Source organism: Pyrus communis, chromosome 1, assembly GCF_041283825.1.
Source record: "Pyrus communis isolate YQ-2024b chromosome 1, ASM4128382v1, whole genome shotgun sequence".
Lineage (NCBI taxonomy): Eukaryota > Viridiplantae > Streptophyta > Magnoliopsida > Rosales > Rosaceae > Pyrus > Pyrus communis.
In genome coordinates, this window is record NC_142565.1 from 3,999,037 (window position 1) to 4,019,351 (window position 20,315).

General features: G+C 37.1%; 2 protein-coding genes and 1 pseudogene across 2 annotated transcripts; 1 reads left to right on the forward strand and 2 right to left on the reverse strand.

The window, feature by feature from the left end:
* The first annotated feature begins 2,235 nt into the window (after nucleotides 1-2,235).
* LOC137719567 (putative transcription factor At5g61620) lies at nucleotides 2,236-4,685 on the forward strand. Its single transcript, XM_068458605.2, has 4 exons — nucleotides 2,236-2,663; nucleotides 3,028-3,242; nucleotides 3,513-3,752; nucleotides 4,169-4,685. Exons 1-4 carry the CDS (start codon nucleotides 2,372-2,374, stop codon nucleotides 4,469-4,471), a joined length of 1,050 nt encoding a protein of 349 aa, XP_068314706.2. The 5' UTR covers nucleotides 2,236-2,371; the 3' UTR covers nucleotides 4,472-4,685.
* A 793-nt stretch (nucleotides 4,686-5,478) lies between these two features.
* LOC137720594 (GTP-binding protein YPTM2) lies at nucleotides 5,479-8,867 on the reverse strand. Its single transcript, XM_068459684.2, has 8 exons — nucleotides 8,582-8,867; nucleotides 7,896-7,968; nucleotides 7,245-7,292; nucleotides 7,120-7,167; nucleotides 6,509-6,580; nucleotides 6,246-6,401; nucleotides 6,054-6,157; nucleotides 5,479-5,894 (listed from the first exon to the last, which is right to left on the reverse strand). The coding sequence occupies exons 1-8, from the start codon at nucleotides 8,593-8,595 to the stop codon at nucleotides 5,801-5,803; spliced, it is 609 nt and encodes a 202-aa protein (XP_068315785.1). The 5' UTR covers nucleotides 8,596-8,867; the 3' UTR covers nucleotides 5,479-5,800.
* A 3,705-nt stretch (nucleotides 8,868-12,572) lies between these two features.
* On the reverse strand, nucleotides 12,573-15,545 carry LOC137721172 (flavanone 3-dioxygenase 3 pseudogene; annotated as a pseudogene).
* Between the last annotated feature and the right edge of the window lie 4,770 nt (nucleotides 15,546-20,315).

Consider the following 20,315-nt stretch of genomic DNA (forward strand, 5'->3'; position numbering starts at 1 on the left):
ATAGAAGTTATACCTATAAATTTATTTTCAAGGGCTTCATAGCGTTTGGTCATATCATATGTTCAAGTCGATCGGTATATTTGGTGTCTTGTGTGTTTCAGTTCAAGAGCATTTTAACCCGTTCATATACAAATCTCACTTAATTTTGTTGGACGGGAAGAATCTAAGCTCAAGCCTTAAAACTCTAATTTTTTGGTCAAAATTAGGGACTTGCAACCAAGTTTTTTTAGGTTTACTTACAATTAAATCGTGTTATGCCAATTGATAAGGAATTTTCTTCTTTCTATGCAGAATTTTATGTTGTCATCCTTGTTGTGGAGTTAGCTCATGCGCTGGATTGACAAAATTTATGCTTGAAAGTGACTTTTTAGTGTGACATGTTACTTTGCTTCTAATTTTTTTTTTTATCCTCCTTGGTTGCTCCATACTCGTTGGAAAAACTGTATTTCTCGTTTGCAACACATGGTTTTTCGTTGCTTCATACATTTCGAGAAAAGAATGTGGTTGCTAACAAATTAACCAATTTAGGGTCTCTCCATTCTTCTCTTGTTTGACATGCCGCTTCTCCTATAGAGATTTTTCTTTTCTGCATACAAATTTATTGGTAATGCCTGTCATTCTTGATGAGTGATTTTCTTTTTTACCCAATCCTTTTGGATTTTCCTTTTTGTTTCTCAGGTTATTCTCTTTCCCCCATTCTTTTGTTTTCTTTTTCAAGAGGGATAAGATTTATGTTCCCTTATTTTTCTTGTATTTTCTTTTTCAAGAAGGGAAATGTTTATATCCTCTCTTTTATTGTATTTTATTTTTCTTGCTTTGTGAGAAGTAAAATTGATGTCCCCTCTCTAGAAGTAATTTCTTTTTTCATATCAATAAAATTGTATTGCCTAGGTTCTTAAAAAAAGATGATAAGTGAATTTTGTATACAAAATGGTTCCTGAGATTTTTATAACACATAACTTTGATCCTTGAGATTTAAAATCAATAGGAGTGGTCCCTGAAATTGTTCACCATCCATTATTTTGATCATTCCATTAAAAAACTTTGTTAAGTGGTCCCTGAGCTTTTTAATGAAATGACCAAAATGATGGATGGTGGACAATCTTAGGGACTAAAGTTATGTGTTATGCAAATCTCAGAGACTAAAATTATGTTTTATGCAAATCTCAGAGACCAAGTTATGTGTCATACCCTCAACTTAACGGAGTTTTTTAACAGAATAACCAAAATAATGAATGGTGGACAATCTCATGGACCACTTCTATTGATTTTAAATCTCAGGGACCAAAATTATGTGTTATGCAAATCTTAGAAACCATTTTGACTAAAAATCCATATCATTCATACTATGTGTCTAATTTCTTTTTAACTTCAGAACTGACTCTTATTATGTGTTTTATGTTATCTGTAAGTCATTTTCTTGGCATCCAAGTAACAAATGGCCAGCTTTATATAATTAAGCAAGCTTATCGCTTGAGTCTAAATAACTAGAATGATAAGCAGATTAACCACATTTGAGCAAGCTTTACCACACCTCCCTTTTTGTTGATCAGATTTACCGCCCTGCCTTTCGTTACATATAAACGGACCTGATTGCTTGTAAGTTGAAGCTTAATCAAATATCAACAAATCCTGACCGTCCAATTGTAATCTCTGAGTCCCAACAACATACGGAAACAGGTAGCTTTTTACCTTGCTCTAGAATTTCACAGGGTGGACTCGAGCTAAAATCCATATTAGCTGTTAATATTTATCTCCCAAATTAGTTAACCTAAATCAACAAAAAAAAAAGCTGTACAAGTTATTTCTTCTTTTTTCTTCTTCTCTTTTTCTCCTTTATTTTTGGGTAAAAAGATAAAATTAGCAGCAAGGACCAGGGACGCGCACCGACTTTCCAGAGAAGCACAGACAATCGCGTAAGACCAGCTTCACATAGGACTGGAAGTGCATTTCCACGTGCCAGTTACCCATTAAAGTAAAAAAAATCAACCAATTTCAAACCATAAATCCAACGGCTTAGGTTATAGTTCACCGGCCACCGAAACAATCACAACCCTTGATTCAACTTTCACATCTGTTTTTTCGTAGTTTTTGTAGGGAAAATTAGTAAAGGGATTAAGTGAGCTTAGTGGTGAAGGAAAAAGTAAAATTACGTGTGTTTGATTGTTATAGACTTATTATAGAAAAGGAAACCAAAAGCCCCATAAATACTTGTATAGACCTTCCTTTGCACGTAAGAGAGAAAAACTAATATTCTTTTTTCTTTTCACCCAAAACAAATCAATATCTAAGCAATCAAATCCATCATCTTCTTTGTTATTTTTACTAGAAGATTTGCGGATTGATCTCCACGAGAAAAGGGTTGCAAATTATGGTGAAGGAATCGGCACGAAAGTGTTCGCATTGTGGTCACAATGGCCACAACTCGAGGACGTGCAACCACAGCCATGTAAATAAAGGGTTTTGCTTGAAGCTTTTCGGCGTGAACATTTTGGAAAACCAGGAGGATTCTATGAAGAAGAGTTACAGCATGGGGAATCTGCATACAGACGGCAACGGAGACCACAACAACAACGCTGTTGGGGCTGATCACGATGCTGGCTACCTCTCCGATGGCCTCATTCATAACAAGAGACACAAGGCCGCCCATGAGAGAAAAAAAGGTCTATTTTTATTGTTGATAATTTCATCAATTCCAACTGATTTTATTGTCTAGGTTTTCTGTTTGCTCTTTGATTTAATTGCCTTTTGTGATGTTAAAGGAATGCATGTGTGACTGCATTGTTCTTCATTGGTGTTTTTCTTCTTTGTATTACGTTGATTATTTGTATACGTAGATCTTCTTTAATGGCATCTCCAAAATTACCCTTTTATTTCTGGAGACCTAGTTTAGGTTAAATCAGTTGGCCAAGATAGTATGTCTGCTAGTTTTGCACTCAAGTTCAAATTCCTTTTCTGTAAATTAGCGTAATTGCATCTAGATTCTTCAGGTTTGGTTTTGAGTGAATTTGAAATGAATATTTTCAGGGAGGCCATGGACTGAGGAAGAGCATAGAGTATTTCTAGCTGGTTTGAAGAAGCTTGGGAAAGGTGATTGGAGAGGAATAGCAAGAAACTTTGTGACCACAAGAACCCCAACCCAGGTTGCTAGTCATGCACAGAAGTATTTCCTCAGGCAAGCTACAAATGATAAGAGGAAACGCAGATCAAGCCTCTTTGACATGCACTTTAGAGAACTCTATGTAATTCTCCCTCCCCCACGTCAAACAAGTACTGCACAGTTTCCGAGAAAATATGCATTGCACGGATAGAACATATTATGAATTTCTATCGGAAGTAAAATTGAGATGGCACTGTCTAACAATAGAGAAGCACTAAACCCTAATTAACTTATATACGTCTTTTGATTAAAAGGTTGTGACCGGTCCTGTTTATGCAAATTTCTTTAACAATATGGTAGAGGCAGTTCTTATTAATTCATAACAATGACTGGATTTTGATTGGATTTGCAGGATCAGGGTCCTCAAGATTCCTCAGTTACACCTACAAAGTCAGCTGCTGAAACTTCACCACAGGCTAGCAGCTCTAAAACTAGGCAACTGAAAATCAATACAGGCAATAACTCGCCACCGGCTAGCAACGTTCCAACTCAGATTCTTGACAGATTCCCACATCTGTGCTTGGATGGCCCCCCAGCTCCTCCATTGTCTCCAATTTGCACTCTTCCAAATTACCCTGCCATGCCATTTATGGTAAGAACCCTTTTGCCTTTTCCCCATGATTGTATGCGAACCTAGTTTTGAGTGTTACTCTATCAGTGTAATCCCCGTGACAACTGTTACTGTTAGCGAGAAATACTTCAAGAACCGCACAATAGAAAGAACAAAAATCACTCACCAATCAATTGTTAATGTCAGGTGCAATAGTCGGTTGCAATTACAGTTTGATCTATGAGTTTGTTTCTTTAAAATGATATTTTAAAGTACTTTCACCATGAAATGAAGTTTTCTCACAATATTACAAGACTATATATTTGAAAATACTCTAACCTATGAGAAGGAGAATTAGAAGAAATATGAAGTGAAATGTGTTTGTTTCCATTTGAAGTTAATTTTTCTAAAACAAAGTGCCAAACTTATGGATGATGATTTTGCTCATGTTTGAACAGATGGGAATTCCAGGAAATGTCTCATACGCCCCAATGATGCACTTTTACAGACCAAGTTACCACCACATGATCAAAAACCATGGTAACTCTCCAACTAGTGCACCTGTCATTTCTCACCCTTCTGGAATCCCATCATCACCAAGGTCCCTCCCAAGCAGTCCATCCATGGCAGCCGGCCGGATCAGCAGCATGACGTCAGCAGCTGAGAAAGATGCTTTAGAGCTTAAAATTGGGCAGCCTCAGCCCTCTCAGGGGGCAAACTTGTCTCCTTCTTCTTCTTCTGGTGCCATCAGAGTCACATAGAAAATTACTTTTTACATCTTATAATTTTTTTATTTTTTAACAGTTTTGATTCACAGCAAGCTTAAGATAGAAGAATTACGAGAATAATGAATTAAGTTGATTCAGTCGAATCACTCATGGAGGGAGGTTCACAATTGTAAAATGCGGAAAGGGTTTTTTTGAGTCCCACTTTTTTATACTATGTTTATGATGAAATGAAATGCCTTCATTAGAATTTGGATCTCTTCAGGCCTTACTGTCCGAAGCCTAAAGATCAGGAAATCCGGATCCTTGATTTGTGTTGAAGAGAAATCGTAGCCCCTGGTTTGTGAGGTGGACCAACAAATTGAGTTAATCGAACTGTCAAATTCGATTTGAATGGTCCGAATTGTCTGGTCCTTGAGCTCCGAACTGTGAGATTCAAAAAGGGCCTATGTCCCCTTCATCGCATTAAGTCAGTCATAATTCTGCAGAATTTATATTGTTTGGAGCAATTTTGGCCAAACGAATTTTATTTTATTTTTTGCTACTTTTCCTTCTCAACTCAGATGACATGAACTTAAATAAGATAATCTTTCTTAGTTTAGGGCACTGACTTTTAGTTTGGGGTGTAAGTTTCATGATATGAAAAGATCATTATTTAAATTCAAATACTGAAATATTATCCCGGCAAAAGCACACTCAAATAGGTGTTTAGTTATTCAATTATGACCAAACCATTAACACACAATATTGTTGACTAATAAAATGCTCACGATATTGATCAAAATGTGATATGATTCCCAAACTTTCAAGGATGATGTTTGAATGAAAACCTCAAATTTAACGATTTGAATTGTAAAACAAGTTTGTAGAGTGAGTTTAAACAAGAAATTAGCACCGTACTATCTTACTAACTAATTAGCGCTTGAGCACTACTTCTGTCTCGTATGCCTTATCATTTGCCCAGTAAATTGACAAAAATAATTGGGATAAATCTACACTTTATAATTAAGGGACATTTGAAGAAAAAATATGGTCTCATGGAGTGGTCTATTTCAAGATTGTATAACTTGGCTAGTTGCCATATAATAACATCAGAAACGTACAAATTTCCTCTAAGCATCCACATGAACAATTCAACGAGTCACTTTAAACAGAAGAAACCAGATAAATTTGAAATGTAGCTGAGCAGCAGACATCATTTGTACATACCAGTTAAAAGACTATAAAGAATGGAATTACTGACGAGCAAAGTCACGATATATTGTTTAAGAATGCACAAACAGTCCCCTACGGTTTACATAAGAATGACGAGAAGCCTTCTCCTACGCGGCACTCCTGCCACATAAGATCAGCAACAGAATCGAACTAAGATGAGCAGCAGCCAGATTTCTGGTTGACGGGTTGTCCGCGGATCTGCACTGTTGGCGGCCTTGCATTGTTCATTGGCTGACTTGCCATCCTGCATTATGTCGTGAAAGAAATAAGTGAATACCGATAGGCCAGTGATAAATCTTTGAACTCAAAGACGCAGAAACTGTGCACGACTTGTGCCCAATTGAACCTTTTATCTTATAAAATACGGAGCAAGGAAAACACACACAGACATATGGAAAAGTACCTATTCTTGATTTCAGCAGCCATTGCCATGAAAGCCTGCTCCACATTGGTAGCATTTTTTGCACTGGTCTCCATGAAAGGGATCCCAATCTCATCCGCAAATGCCTGTTAAACTACCAATGAGTCAATAAGGAGAATCCATTAAACAAAAATATGGAAACAGAAACCAAGGGGAGGTTCACAAAATTTTCACCTTAGCTGTTTCATAAGACACAACTTTGTTAGCAGTGAGATCGGCCTTGTTGCCTACAAGAAGCTTGTTTACATTCTCGCTAGCATAACGGTCAATTTCATTTAACCATTGCTTAACATTGTTGAAGCTCTCTTGGTCTGTCACATCATAAACTATCTGCAACATACACCAACATTAATAAACAGAATCCACAGTACACAACCTCAAGGAAAACCGTGACCGCAACAATGAAACATAAAACAAATGAAGAACAGCAAACTTACTATAATTCCATGTGCCCCACGGTAGTAGCTACTAGTAATTGTCCTAAAACGTTCTTGTCCAGCAGTGTCCCACTACATGTCCAGGGAGGCAAAGACAAATATGACAGATAAGTCTTATAGTTAGATTGACTAAACAACAGTGTTTCATACGATAAGAACATTATGAAATATGCACCAGAACTAAGTTTCAGCTCAATAATAATGCCAGAATAAGTGTTCCATTCCCACGATACATATTTGATCATAATACAATCAACAAAGTGTAAACACATAAACAAGCTCATGCAACAAGAAGTTCTACTAAAGTAGTTGAATGTAATTGAACAAACAATTGAAAAGGCACAACAAACCAGTAACACAACTCTTTAACAAGAGAACACACATATGATTCGAGAAAAAGGACACAAATAAAGAAGGAAAATAGCGCCCACTCTTAAAAGACTAAATGATTAAAACAACCAGCCACAAGACTTTGACATCAACGTTCAGATATGTGAGTAAAGGTATTCTTTAACTGCTAAATAGCTTAAATGCCCATGCAGTACCATATTTCAGAGAGGGAGGGAGGGAGAGAGAGAGAGAGAGAGAGAGAGAGAGAGAGAGAGTCTCACAATTTGAAGTTTAATGGTCTTCTCATCCTGCTCCACTGTGCGAATTTTCTACAGAGAAAGGACAAGAAAAATAATCAACAGTCAAATCTTCTATAACATTATTCAGATCCCGAATATGAACTTACAAAATCAACTCCTATTGTGCTAATGTAGCTGTCCAGATATGAATCGTCCTGCATCATATAGATAGAGATAAAAGGTCAGCACTGATATTGATGAAGTCAGCTCCAGAAATGATTAACCATATTACACTATGCTTCAGAAGCTCAGGAACAAGAAAATCTAAATTGAAAAGTCAGTTGGGAATCTCAAAGTTGATCAAAACAAATAATAATTTTCATGGGAGTAAGTATACACACCTGCACAGAATGTCACATTCAATAATAGGTATTATATGATAGAGAAAACCATGAATATGTTATTATACTAACTGAATATTTTGAGTAAATCAATACGATTCATAGTATTAGTTCTATGGTTACAACTTACATTGGAGGGGTTTAAACCCTGGACCTATCCTAATCGTAACCCACTACCTACCCTCCCTCACCGCTTGAGCTAACCCCAACGGCTTGATTCAAGAAACAAAGCATACATTTTATTTGCTTTCGACAATGGGTTTTATAATTTCCACGGGAGTAAGTATTTATTTCATTTGATCAAAACAAAAGAGGTATAAATTAAGCAGTTCGCTATAACAGGAGAGGCAGTAATGCAAACAATGAATCATGCAAAAAGATCCGTATAAATTTAATCAAAAAGTATGAACAACTTACTGCAAACCTCAGAAGAAGACATGATTTTCCAACCCCAGAGTCTCCAATCAGCAAAAGTTTAAACAAGTAATCACTGCAGTAAATAACATTCCAACATAATCATTCATTAGCAATACTTCAAATCTGGATTCAACAGGTTCAGTCGCAAACTAACAATTAACCCTGTTGGTTTAACCACAGTAATTTATATTTAGTAAATATGCATTCACTGAGCCCAAAAACTAGCTGACCATCAAGATCTTAGTTGACCGATTAACCTCCACACCATGATCCAAGCTACAATTTATGATCTTAAGATAATTCAATGCTTCTTTTTTTATTCAGTAATCAAAATTAAAAGCTGAGACAAACAAAAATGAAATCAACTACAAATCCGATATTTTGGGTTTTCAGTTTCTTAATTTTCACAAGCAAACAAACAGAATTCCAACAAAATTAACAATTTTTCAAAAGGGTTTCAAAATTGACCACAAACCCATTACAATTCAGCATCAAATCATCACGGATCTAAAGAAAAGATCAAACCTTCAATCTGCTTTCGCCGAAATCAAAGAAAAGTAGTAAAAAAAAAGACCCACTTTCATTTCCAAACATTTGAACGGTACAAAAATACTCAGATGCAAAGAGGGGCAAAAGTTTGCGTAATTGGAAACAAAAGTGAAAGGGGAAAGAGATCGGGAGCTTACTATTCAGGATTCATGACTGTGAGTCGTTGATCTGCTTAAAACTCGACCGGTCCAGGAAGAACAGAATCTGGACCAGGTCAGATTTTAGGAAGGAAAAGATTGACGGAGCGAGAGGAGGAAAATAGAACTGGAAAAAATGACGAAGCGATGATGAAACCGAAAAGTTCGGTTTACACTAAACACGTAAATTTGGAGCCAAAGACGCTGTCAACTCTGTGTTGGGCATGTCCCGTGGGCCAGATATTCTATTGTCTCTTTAGTTTGAATATACTCTTCGACCCGTTATGAATTATTTAATTATGATGGTTTTCATATCAGATGAGATTAGTTTAAAATTGGATTTGATCAAAATACATGAAATCTTATACTTTTATGATAAGTGTTTTTATAAATGATGTAGTCAGATGCTTTATCTCAAAATTTGACTTTTAATTATAATTTGTAATCGAAAAGACTCAAAAGAGTGTCATTGAATATTTTTTCATCTGAATGATTGATCACTCCGTCAAAACTTGATAGCTAAACTTATAAATCATAACTTTTAAAATGAAATTTTGTATCTCAATAGTCAATATGTCGAGAATAAAATTAGAATGAAAGTAACACAAGATTCTACCACTAATTATTTTCAGTTATGAAGTTTTGCTTGATATGTAAGAAAAGCTCGTTCGACACAATTTTACCATTTAAGTCAATTCGTGTTATTTTGCTTTGTCATTTTAAGCGTGTAAAGAATAATGAGTAAATTAATTTGCATAGAAGATTGACAAGATGATGAAAAGAAGAAGAAAAAAAAAAAAAAACAAACAAAAGCTGCCTAATTTTCAAGGTTTTGAACACGCTTCTTGTTGACTTTTCTAGCTGGCTATATTGCTTCTTGACTCAAGAGACGTCTCCTTAAATCGTATGGTTTACTCTTCTGAGTCGTAAATTATTATCATCCGATATCATTAGTTCTGTTGTACAAGAGTAATAGAGAGTTTTGAATTCTGACATGCAGTGATGATGCTCGGAGGACGGAGAGGAAGAAATCTGGGTCTGATCGAATGGTCTCGAAGGTCCTGCCATTGTAAGATCGGAAAGAATTTAGCCGAAATTTCAATCCCAGAATCTGAGTTGAATTCGGTAAATTTGAATATGAGGAGAGGGAGAAATCGAGGCTTTCTAGCTCTCTCTGATGCAGGAAGAAGATGAGAAAGAGTATGTGTCTACAACACAGTGTCTGAACCAGAATGTGAAAAACAGAATTAGGAAATGACACTGCATTGCAGTGTCTGAATTTAAATGTTAAAATAGGAATTGCGCAAGGTGTGAAGCATAGGAGGTGTGTGAGTGAAATACGAAACTAGGAAATAGACACCGCAGTGTTTGAATTCAATAAAACTAGAACTAGAACAAGACATTGCTCTGAATCTGTATTGATCTATTTCAAAATATAAATAAAATAAAATAAAATATGAGAAATGGGGTGTCATTAATTGAAGTGGGTATCAGCTGTAATGACAGTTTTTGTTTATCTTAAATATATTTAAGTATATTTAAGTATTACAAAACATGATTGACCTACATATAATTAACATAAATATTGTTACTGTAACTTTTTACCAATTTTATACAAAATCACCCAAATAAAAATGTGACTCCTCTTAGAGACAAGTGACAAATGTTACTCTAGAATGATAAACATTTACGATATATTTATTTATTTGTAATTAATTACCTGGATTAGAGAAAAACCAAATAACAAAACGGCCACATAGAAGAAGCACAAAGGGGATATTGACATGCATGCATTCTCCGAAAACTTAACGCGAGGCCTCTCCTTCTTGGCCAACTCAGCTACAGGATCGTGTATGGGCAACTGATCTCCGCCTTGATCAAATGACACCGACACTCGCAGCCCTGACGGCCCCTTCCCGGCCGGCTCACGACGAAGTTGAGTGCATGAAGTACTCATCCGCTACCCGGCTCCAGCTTGCCGATCTATGCATCTTAATTATTCTCTTGAAACCGTGTGTACGTACTAGTTTCTTTCACTAATTAGCTTTTTTTTTTTGTCGAAATTATTTCACTAATTATCAAGTGTGAGACACGAGAGAGCAAACAAAAGGTTAGGTCAAGACAGTCGGCTAAGTTTTGGGATCAGAACTAGTTTGTTGGATATTTTGACTGAAATATTATGTCATTATTTTATTTTGTTTCACGTGCACATGCATCCACTAGTCTCTCTATCTTTATATATATATATATATAGATGGACCTAGTAGTATAGTAAGGAATTCAGAGGGCGTTTGTTGCACCGGACTATCTCGGACTGAATTAGCTTCAAGGACTAAGCTGGACTGGCTTAGACTAGACTAAATTGGACTAACTTAATGAAGCGTTTGGTGCAGTATTGGACTAAGAAGCTGGATAATAACAAATTCTAATATTATATTATTTAATATATAAATTATTAATATTTTATTATGATCTTATCTTTTTCTTCATCTTTTCCTACCATTTCTGTCCCACTCTTTTCCTCTTCTCTCATCGTCCCACCCTCTCCCTCTTTTTTTCCTCTTAGACCTCTCAATTCATGTCTCTTTCTCATTCCTGGTCAAACTCCTTATTGATTCCAATCTCTATTTCTCTGTCCCCCCTCCCTCTCTAGCAATGCATTGTTCGAATGGAACCTCACAACTCCAATTTTCCCGACGAGTTGCAGGTTTCCCGATGTATTTTCCGGCCAACCCTCGTTAAATTGGATGAAGTTAGCACCGCCAAAAAATTCATCACCATCCCTAGACCGAGATCTTAGCTTTGAATGCTCGAATCTGTCATGGATTTGAAGAAGCCCAAACAGGCCGAGACTTCCAGGCCATTTTCCGGCCACATTCGACCACATTTTGGCCTCAATTCAGGTAAAATCGTAGTTTTGTCACTCCCAGCTTCAATTTGGTATATTTTATATGAAAGTTGGTTGTGAAATGGATCTGAAAGAGAGTCGGAAAGTTAATGATTGATCTAGGTGACTGAAGATGATGAGGAGTCTGTCGGGAGTGGTCATTGAGCATGACGAGGACGAGAAAGAGAGGATAGTCTTAGCTAGTCCCATGGTTATTGGGGGGTCTCGCTAAGACCTCTTAGTGAAGGGTTTTGTCCATGCTAGTCCCTTTTAGTCTCATTAATGTTAGTCCCAGCATGGAACAAACACAGTATTGGACTAATAGCTAGTCCAGTCCAGTCCAGTCCAACTTAGTGAGGGCAAACAAACGCCCCCTCAAAGACTAAAATGTTCTCTATTTGGATCTCTACTTCCTGAATTTGAGGTTGTCATTATACCCAACTTAGGAAGTAGGGTTATTAATTAATTATTATCTATGTCAAATAGTGATGCTCACAAATCTGATGACTAGTTGTTTTATACTTATATATTAAGAAAATTGTTATTGACATTTTGAAAAAAAAAAGTTGTTGTGCACTCTTACACGTATTGGGAATTTTTATACTGGAGATTTAAGAAACCTTCTTAACCATAGACATTCATCTAAAACATAATTCGTTTTGTCAAAGCAAAACAAAATTACAACTCCATTTAATAATCTTTATTCATAAGCTCTTCGACAAAAGAAAAGTTATAATAAGCTTTATTAACCCTTAAAAAAATTTATCACCTGTTGCAAAAGTTAGATCAATATTGTTTATTGGGTAAATTACATAAAACTACTTCAACCATAAGCCGAACCATAATTTCATACCTCATATTTTAAAAATTACAATGTCATTCCTAGCTAGGACATGCCTTGCCGGGCTACATGCAAAGAAAAGAAATAACCATAATATTAGAGCCAACAAACTATGCTAGGAGTGGTACTTCTAGCCAGCCACATCACAAACCAGCTGAACCCTTGAATCTGCTATCCAGTTCCCTTCTACATGTTAAGAGACTTACAATTTGTTCTAAAATTACTGAAGTACTCTTGTCCAAAAACAGAGAAGAAAATTTAAACTAGTAATTAACAGACAAAAAAAGAGCACTAGCTAGCTTAAGATAATTATTGTTTTCATCAACTTTGAGTGTGTTAATGAAGCTCTTCCCTTCTGCTAGATCATTGTTGGCAAGAAAATTCAGAAAATCTTTGAAGCTGCTTTCGCTGTACCTCCCAGGATTCTCTTCACTCACAAGCTCTTTGGCAGTGCCCATCTTCTCCTCCAATCCCAAACTATGCAGGCTAGCAATGGAGATTCTTGTCCTGTCACGGTTCAACGTGGCCCGGTGCACAACACTCTTGTACAATCCATTGCTTAGTACTTCAAAATGGTCACCCACATGGACTTGGAGAGCACCATGAAGCTGTGGGACTTGCTTCCATTTGCTGTCTCCGGTGTGCATGATTTCAAGCCCTGGGCAGCTCTGAAGAACAATGGTTAAGCAGCTGTAATCTGAATGGGGTGGCAACCCTAGTGCAATTTCAGGATTAGGGCACGGTGGGTAGCAGTTGACTGTAATGACTTGCATTCCATCTTCCATTTTCTTGCTTATGTAGTTTGGACCTATCCCTAGACTCTCAGTGATTGCTTCTGTTATCTCCATGCTCAGTTTCTTCACTTCTGAGCTATACTTGCCCATTGTTTCCCTACAACAATATTGCAATCATATAACTAATAATTAATAATGATAAAACAAATAAAAAGTAATAAACTATGTTCCAGAAAAAAAAGTGCCACGATTAACACATATACAACATGCAAGTTCAGGTGATTGCGGCCCATTGCTTGCTTGCCCATCTTTAGGGCAAACTGATTTCGCAAGAAGCGCTGATGCCTTTAATGAAATTTTCCAATACCCAAAATGATCTTTGGCAATTAAATAAATTATACATTATACTCATCGACTTCATCGCCGACCTTGCCACGTCTCTTTTTCGTCTTCTCTGACTCTGAGTTTCTTCGAATTTCTGGGACAGAAGTGGCGGGAGGTTCGTCGGATTTCTGGGTTTTGTCTAAATTCGAGGCCTCTTCGTCGGATTTCTGGGCTTTGTCAAAATCTAGGTTAAACAAAGAATGCTAGATTTTCACCCTTCTTCTTGACACCCAAAATCTCAACGGGAAAGCCTCGACGCCTTCACCGTTAACACCAACGGTAAGTCCTGAAATCGGAGTTCATCCATCTTCCACGAGTGAAGACGAAGGGCCACTTGGGTTGGACCCAGAAGGAGTTGAAGACATGTTGAAAGCTCCAAAACGAGGGCGGCGAGTGGAAGATGACCAAGTGGTGGTAGTTGTGGGCAATATTGTTGACGACGAAGCCACTAACACGGAGGGAACTCTCCCACGACTTATCCCAAATCTCTGTCGAGAGAGCAAGGATTGTGTTTGAGGGATTGCGATTGGTGTTGCTGCGGTGGTGGTCTTCGATAAAGGAGTGGAATTTGTCAACGACCTAGCCTTCCTTAGGATATGGCAGAGAAAGACAGAGAGAGAAGGATGAGAGAAGGAGTGAGCGGCGGAAGAGGAAAGAAAATACAGGTTTTGCAAAAGAGGAGAACCGAACCTTGGAGAAGAATATATTATAAAAAATTATGATTCCATAATAAAAGAAAAGATAAAGAGTAATAGTTGTATAGTAAATAGATATTATAAATGTTGGATTATATGTTGAATGTTGGATTATGATTTCTTGTTAAACATTGGATTATATGTTTAAGATAAAGTTTATACATATTTTTCTTTTTAAAATAAAGTATATTTAGTAATTCACCTTTATTTGTTAAGAAAATTAAATTAATTGCACATCTAGTATTATATCCTTTTTGCTCATTTTACACAGTCACAGCTGTTTTACATAAAAGTTTACCAAACACTATAATATCACTTTTTTTTTCTTTCCAAAAGCACTTTTATAAAAAAGTTAACCGTACATTATGTTGCTTTATTTCACAGCTGCTTATTCTCACAGCACAATAGAAACAGTTTTTTTTAAAGCACAACAATATTACCAAACCAACCCTTGATGTGATTTGCCAAAAAATGAAGAGCGACAACTGCCCAAATTAAGGATTTATCAAAGGTTGACAAAATTGGACAAGACTACAATTTAGCTGAATACCATGCATGGTCTTATTAAAAAAGATGTATCTGTGGTTATAAATATAGTCGGCAACAGATGTTTTTTCTCTACCTTGTTCTTTTATACTTTTCCGAAATAGCAAAGCAATAGATAAGAGGGACATGCGTGAGAGCAAATAATTAAGACAATGAACCTTGTAGATACGTACCTGTAATTAGAAGGATTGTTAGGCCAGTAATTGATCCAATCTGCCAACGGGTGAGCATAATGTTTGAGAAAAGCCCTCCAAAACTGAATCTTATCAAGTCCATCCTTCAAGCTCGTCCCGTACCTCACTGGGTTGTGAACATCATTAGACATGAACTTTGCCTTCTCTGAACCCGGCAAATTGAAAAACGCCGATGCCGACCGAAGAGCCTCATCCAACACAGTTTGACAGATGCCATGGTTCACGACCTAATGAGATGAACATGAAGATCATCAACTATTATTACTGTAACAAAGTTGATGTTCGCATTGTAGATGTATTATTATATTGCTAGAATAGATTGTTTTGCATAGTACGTGACTGCATTACAAAATTTTTGTAATCCTTTTATTTTTAATGGGTAGAATAGACTAACCCATATTTTAATTTTGCATGAAAAAAATTTGTAAGAGCGTGTTTAGTACACTTACTTGGAAGAACCCTAACTGACGACAAACATTTCTAATTTCTTCAATAACAAGTTCTCGTTCATCAGGGCCTTGTTTCAGTCTTCCAAAATCAATGGTCGGAACAGTGGCAACATCTGGGGTCAAAGTTGGACGATGTGATGTTGGAATCACATAGCACCCAGGCACATATGGCAAGCCTCTCTCTTGTGCACTCTTCCCCATTGAAAATGAGCTTGAACTTTTTTCGTCGTCCATCTTATTTCTGCGGAACCCTAACTTTCCTCAGCTAGAAAAGTACAGAATGCAAAGAGAAGAAGATAATTGTGAGATGATGGTTTGGTGCAAGATGCAAGAATAGCTAGGGTTTATATAGAAAAAGATTGTGTCACTATTAAGTTTCCATTGGCTGTACATTTATATAAAGACAGACTAATTGGACCCTTTTGCTTGTACCAAGGAAAAATATCAGGTAGACTGTATTTTTATATTTTTAAATTATGTTTTATAAATCCCATAATGTGATTATTGGTTGGATAATTTTTTAAATAAACAAAAGATTTAACGATCAATTATAGTATTATGGACTCTACCAAATATGATTTAGTAGACGATCTCTCTGATATCATCCTATACCCAATCTAACAAGCGAGATATTTGAGACACAAAACTATCAAATCAGTTGCATTTTGACGTGGGCGATAGTATTTTATTTATCAAAAGCAGGTCCAAAAGCACTTTCTCAATGTTTGGTTAATTGGTTTCTCGTGTCTATCCAGAGATTTCCTGGGCCTACAAAACGAAAGAAATAAACTAGGTATTTGTTCATTTGTGAGGTATGAATGTTGAGGAGATTGGGAAAGTCGTAAAACTGTGGGAAAGTAGGAATTTGTCATATATGGAAAGCAGATCCACCATGTACTTGGCCATGCATGCAGATAGGTCACATGTGTTATTAGTTATTGGATGAGATACACTTGTCCCTCAATTTCGGGCTCATAGTTTCTTGAAAGGGTTGTGCTTTTTTGTTGCAGCTGTTTTGATTTAAAAACACAAATTTGAAAGGGTTGTGCTTTTTTGTTGCAGCTGTTTTGATTTAAAAACACAAATTTTAATTTCACCGGTTCTTGAAAGGGTTGTGGTTTTTTGTTGCAGCTGTTTTGATTAAAAAACATAAATTTTAATGTCACTGGCATTTTCTCATTAAATTCCGGTAGTCTTCGAGCTTGACTCCGGATGAGAAGAGAAAAGAGTGACACAACGATAATGCCAAGAAATTTTTTTCAAAAGTGGGTATCTTTACAGATTTTCTGTAACCTCATCTTTGTGGCACCATTACCGTGCCAACATTATAGAACAATGTGCCAAAAATATGAGATGGTAAAAAGTTTATGAAGTGTCCCAATTTGAGAGTCTCTTTAGCATTTCTCAATTATCAAGGTCTCATCTTCCTATGTAATGATATCTTGAGTCGTTGGATCTAAAAAAATTTCTTGTTGAAGACAAGATGAAAGTTTACACATCATTTGGCTAGTTGCCTTAGCTAGTAACTATTCATCAGCCTCTTTGAGTTAATTTTCCCAGTTTTTTTTTTTTTTTTTTTTTTTGGGGTCAAAGTAAGTTACTTTCATTCCATTAAATAAAAAGACTAGTACAAGGACAAGAAAGCTCAAAAGGTATCCCACAACTTAAATACAAGCCCAGCAATAAAAAGCAAATATAACATAAAAGCCCAAAAAGGCCTAACTGAAAAATAACGAAAACCCTAAAATTAAAGAGGAAGCTAGTAGCCACCACCAAATTTGACACACCTCTATCGCAAGGCCACCACCACCAAGAAAACGAACCAAATAAAGCAACTGGATCAACGAAAAATGGGGGTGAGCGAGTCACCAGTGCAGTGAAAGCTCCCATAATCCTACCAAATAGTGCAAAATGCACTTTAACAGCCACCCAAAATCCAAGCACGTTGCCGAGGAGAAGCACTCGGGGCCAAATAGCAGTGGTCGGTAGTTGATGATAAGCGATGGAAAGAAGCATCGGTTTGAAGGTTCCGATCTGAGACAAGCTCAGGGAATTGAGACAAAGCCCAAGAAAATTGAGACAAAACTCAAAGAAAGCCAAAAGTAAATTAGAAATAAAGCACTGCAGGAAAAAAAATAAAAACAAAAGAGGAGGAGAAAAAGGAAATGGAAATGAAAGCTTGAAAGGGGAAGACTTGAGGGTGTGGGTAGCGGGCTGGGATGCAGCAAGAGAGAAAGAGGCGGAGGGGGAAAGAGGAAAACTTGAAGGCGTGGGTAGCTGGCTAGAAAGAAAAATGAAAAAGGGTAGCAACAAGGGGATGCCTGCCAACCCTAACCAGAGGAAGGAGTCGGCGACGAAGGCTGGGATTTTGGGGGGTTTCTTGCGTGAAAGAAAAAAAGGTTGGGTTAATTTTTCGAGTTAAGTTTGTCTCATAGCAACCATGCTTAATAAGAACATCAACGGAACATTAAAAGTTTTCAGGTACATAACAAATAGTGGGAGCAATGCATACACTAGACAATATGAAATTTCACACGTCACTTTGGCTACCAACTATGCATCATTCCTTTTGAGTTATTTTGTCAAGGCATTTTCCCGCGTACCTAAAAAGTGTTGAATTATTAGAAAGACAGGCCGAATGCCTACTTCCAACAACACCTATATTTTCCCCAACTTGGTAATTACCACCTACACAATCTGTCAGGTGTCGGGTTTTATCACCAAAAGCCTCGGTATTAGTTAGAGTGGGGTTATGGTATTTAAACTATTACTTCTCATTCTTATACGACCGATATAGGATTCAACATGCCCCATCACGTGAGACCCAATTAGTGGGCCACACGTGGGAGATCCACACATTGTCAACCACGTGGAGCCAAGGAATCTCACCTTACATGCGGGACTAAAGGACCCACAATCATCGTGCGGGGCCAAGGGGACCCACCCATTACGTGGCACTACATTATGGGTCCGCTCCCTGACTCTGATACCATGTAGAATTTTATGGCTTAATTTTCATGTATTCCATAATTCTCAATATAAGTACATACAATCCTTGTTACATAAGGAAACAATAAAGGACACAAATATATCCTTCCTAAAACATGACTCTAATATTTACACAATATTTACATTCCTCTTCCTTAAATATTGACTCACACCAATACTCCCCCTCAAGTTGGTGCATAGATATCACACATGCCCAACTTGATAAGTGAGTCATTGAAGCTCCTACTACACACAACATGAGTAAAAATATTTGCAAGTTGTTCTTCTGAGCTAACGAACGGTATTGACACCACATTATTCTCAAGCTTCTCTTTAATAAAATATCGATCAACCTCAACATGCTTAGTCATATCGTGCTGTATTGGATTCTGTGCTATTTCTCTCGTTGACTTATTGTCACAATACAAATTCAACGCCTCTTTTTGCTTAAAGCGGAGACCCCATAGCAACTTTCATAGCCAAGGGATCTCACACACTCCATGCACCATGCCTCTGAATTCGGCTTCCGCGGAAGACCGTGACACCACCTTTTGTTTCTTACTTCGCCAATTAACCAAATTACCTCCAACAAATGTAAAATACCCGGACGTAGAACGCCTATCAGTCATATCTCTTGCCCATTCGACATTAGTAAATCCCTCAATCCTCATATGGCTATGATGTTCATACAAAATTCCCTTCCTCAGAGTAGACTTCAAATACCCCAAAATTCGCATAACTGCAGTCATGTGATCCACACTTGGTGAGTGCATAACCTGACTCACCACACTCACTGCATAGGCAATATCTGGACGAGTGTGAGACAAATAAATTAGTCTCCCTACCAGTCTCTGATATCTGCGTTTGTCAACTGGTTTCTGATTTGGATAAATCCATAAATAAGGTTTCTCAACAACAGGAGTGTCCACGGGTTTACATCTAAGCATACATGTCTCCTTCAATAAATCCAGAACATATTTACGTTGAGACAAGAAAATACCTTTAGACGAACGAGCCACTTTTACTCCAAGGAAATATTTTAAATCTCCCAAATTTTTCATCTCAAATTCAGCGGCAAGACTCTTTTCCAGTTTTACCATCAATTCCGAATCATCACCTGTTATCATCATGTCCTCCACGTAAATAATTAAAACTGTCACTTTGCCACTTCTCTGTTTTACAAACAACGTGTGGTCGGAGTGACTCTGGTAATATCCATTCCTTCTCATGACTTGAGTAAATCTACTAAACCATGCACGAGGCGATTGCTTAAGCCCATAAAGTGACTTTTGCAACCTACACATTCTGGTTTTCCCTCCAACATTATATCCCGGAAGAAAATCCATATGTACTTCTTCTTCCAAATGCCCATGAAAGAAAGCATTTTTTACATCAAACTGTTTCAGTGGCCAATTCAAATTTGCAGCTAATGAAATAAGAACACGTACTATATTCATCTTGGCTACTGGGGAAAAAGTTTCCTGGTAATCAATATCATACGTTTGACTATAACCTTTTGCTATTAACCTTGCTTTATACATGTCTATTGATCTGTCGGCCTTATATTTAATTGTAAAGACCCATTTACACCCAACTGTTTTTTTTCCTTTCAGTAGTTCCATCACTTCCCATGTATCATTCTTATGTAGTGTCATCATCTCTTCATCCATTGCAGCGGCCCATTTAGGATCCTTCAAGGCCTCCTCAACTCGGGTTGGTACTTGGATTGCTTGCACATTATTCACCCATGCTTGGCATTTAGGCGCAAGGTTCTTGCATGACACATAATTTGTTATTGGATACTTTACTTTTCCTTCAGTAGAAAACCTTTCAGGAGGAACACCATGATTTTGCCTTGGTGGTAACTTATATGTACTTACAACATTATTTGGATTAGTTACATGAGCATCTGTAGTACTTACCTTAGGGATATTCAAAGAAGACACATTGAATGGCACTATCGAGCTAGATAGAGAGAGGATGATGTGGGTTCAGCAGATGGTACTTCTTCCCCTG

What these genes read in the sequence shown, in the direction of transcription:
- LOC137719567 (XM_068458605.2), top strand. Translation starts at nt 2,372, where the DNA reads ATGGTGAAGGAATCGGCACGAAAGTGTTCGCATTGTGGTCACAATGGC. An exon ending in TGCACTTTAGAGAACTCTAT is followed by an intron (nt 3,243 to 3,512) that starts GTAATTCTCCCT and finishes TTGGATTTGCAG; the next exon opens with GATCAGGGTCCTCAAGATTC. An exon ending in ACCCTGCCATGCCATTTATG is followed by an intron (nt 3,753 to 4,168) that starts GTAAGAACCCTT and finishes ATGTTTGAACAG; the next exon opens with ATGGGAATTCCAGGAAATGT.
- LOC137720594 (XM_068459684.2), bottom strand. An exon ending in GCACAATAGGAGTTGATTTT is followed by an intron (nt 7,168 to 7,244) that starts GTAAGTTCATAT and finishes CTTTCTCTGTAG; the next exon opens with AAAATTCGCACAGTGGAGCA. An exon ending in GCTGCTGAAATCAAGAATAG is followed by an intron (nt 5,895 to 6,053) that starts GTACTTTTCCAT and finishes GACATAATGCAG; the next exon opens with GATGGCAAGTCAGCCAATGA.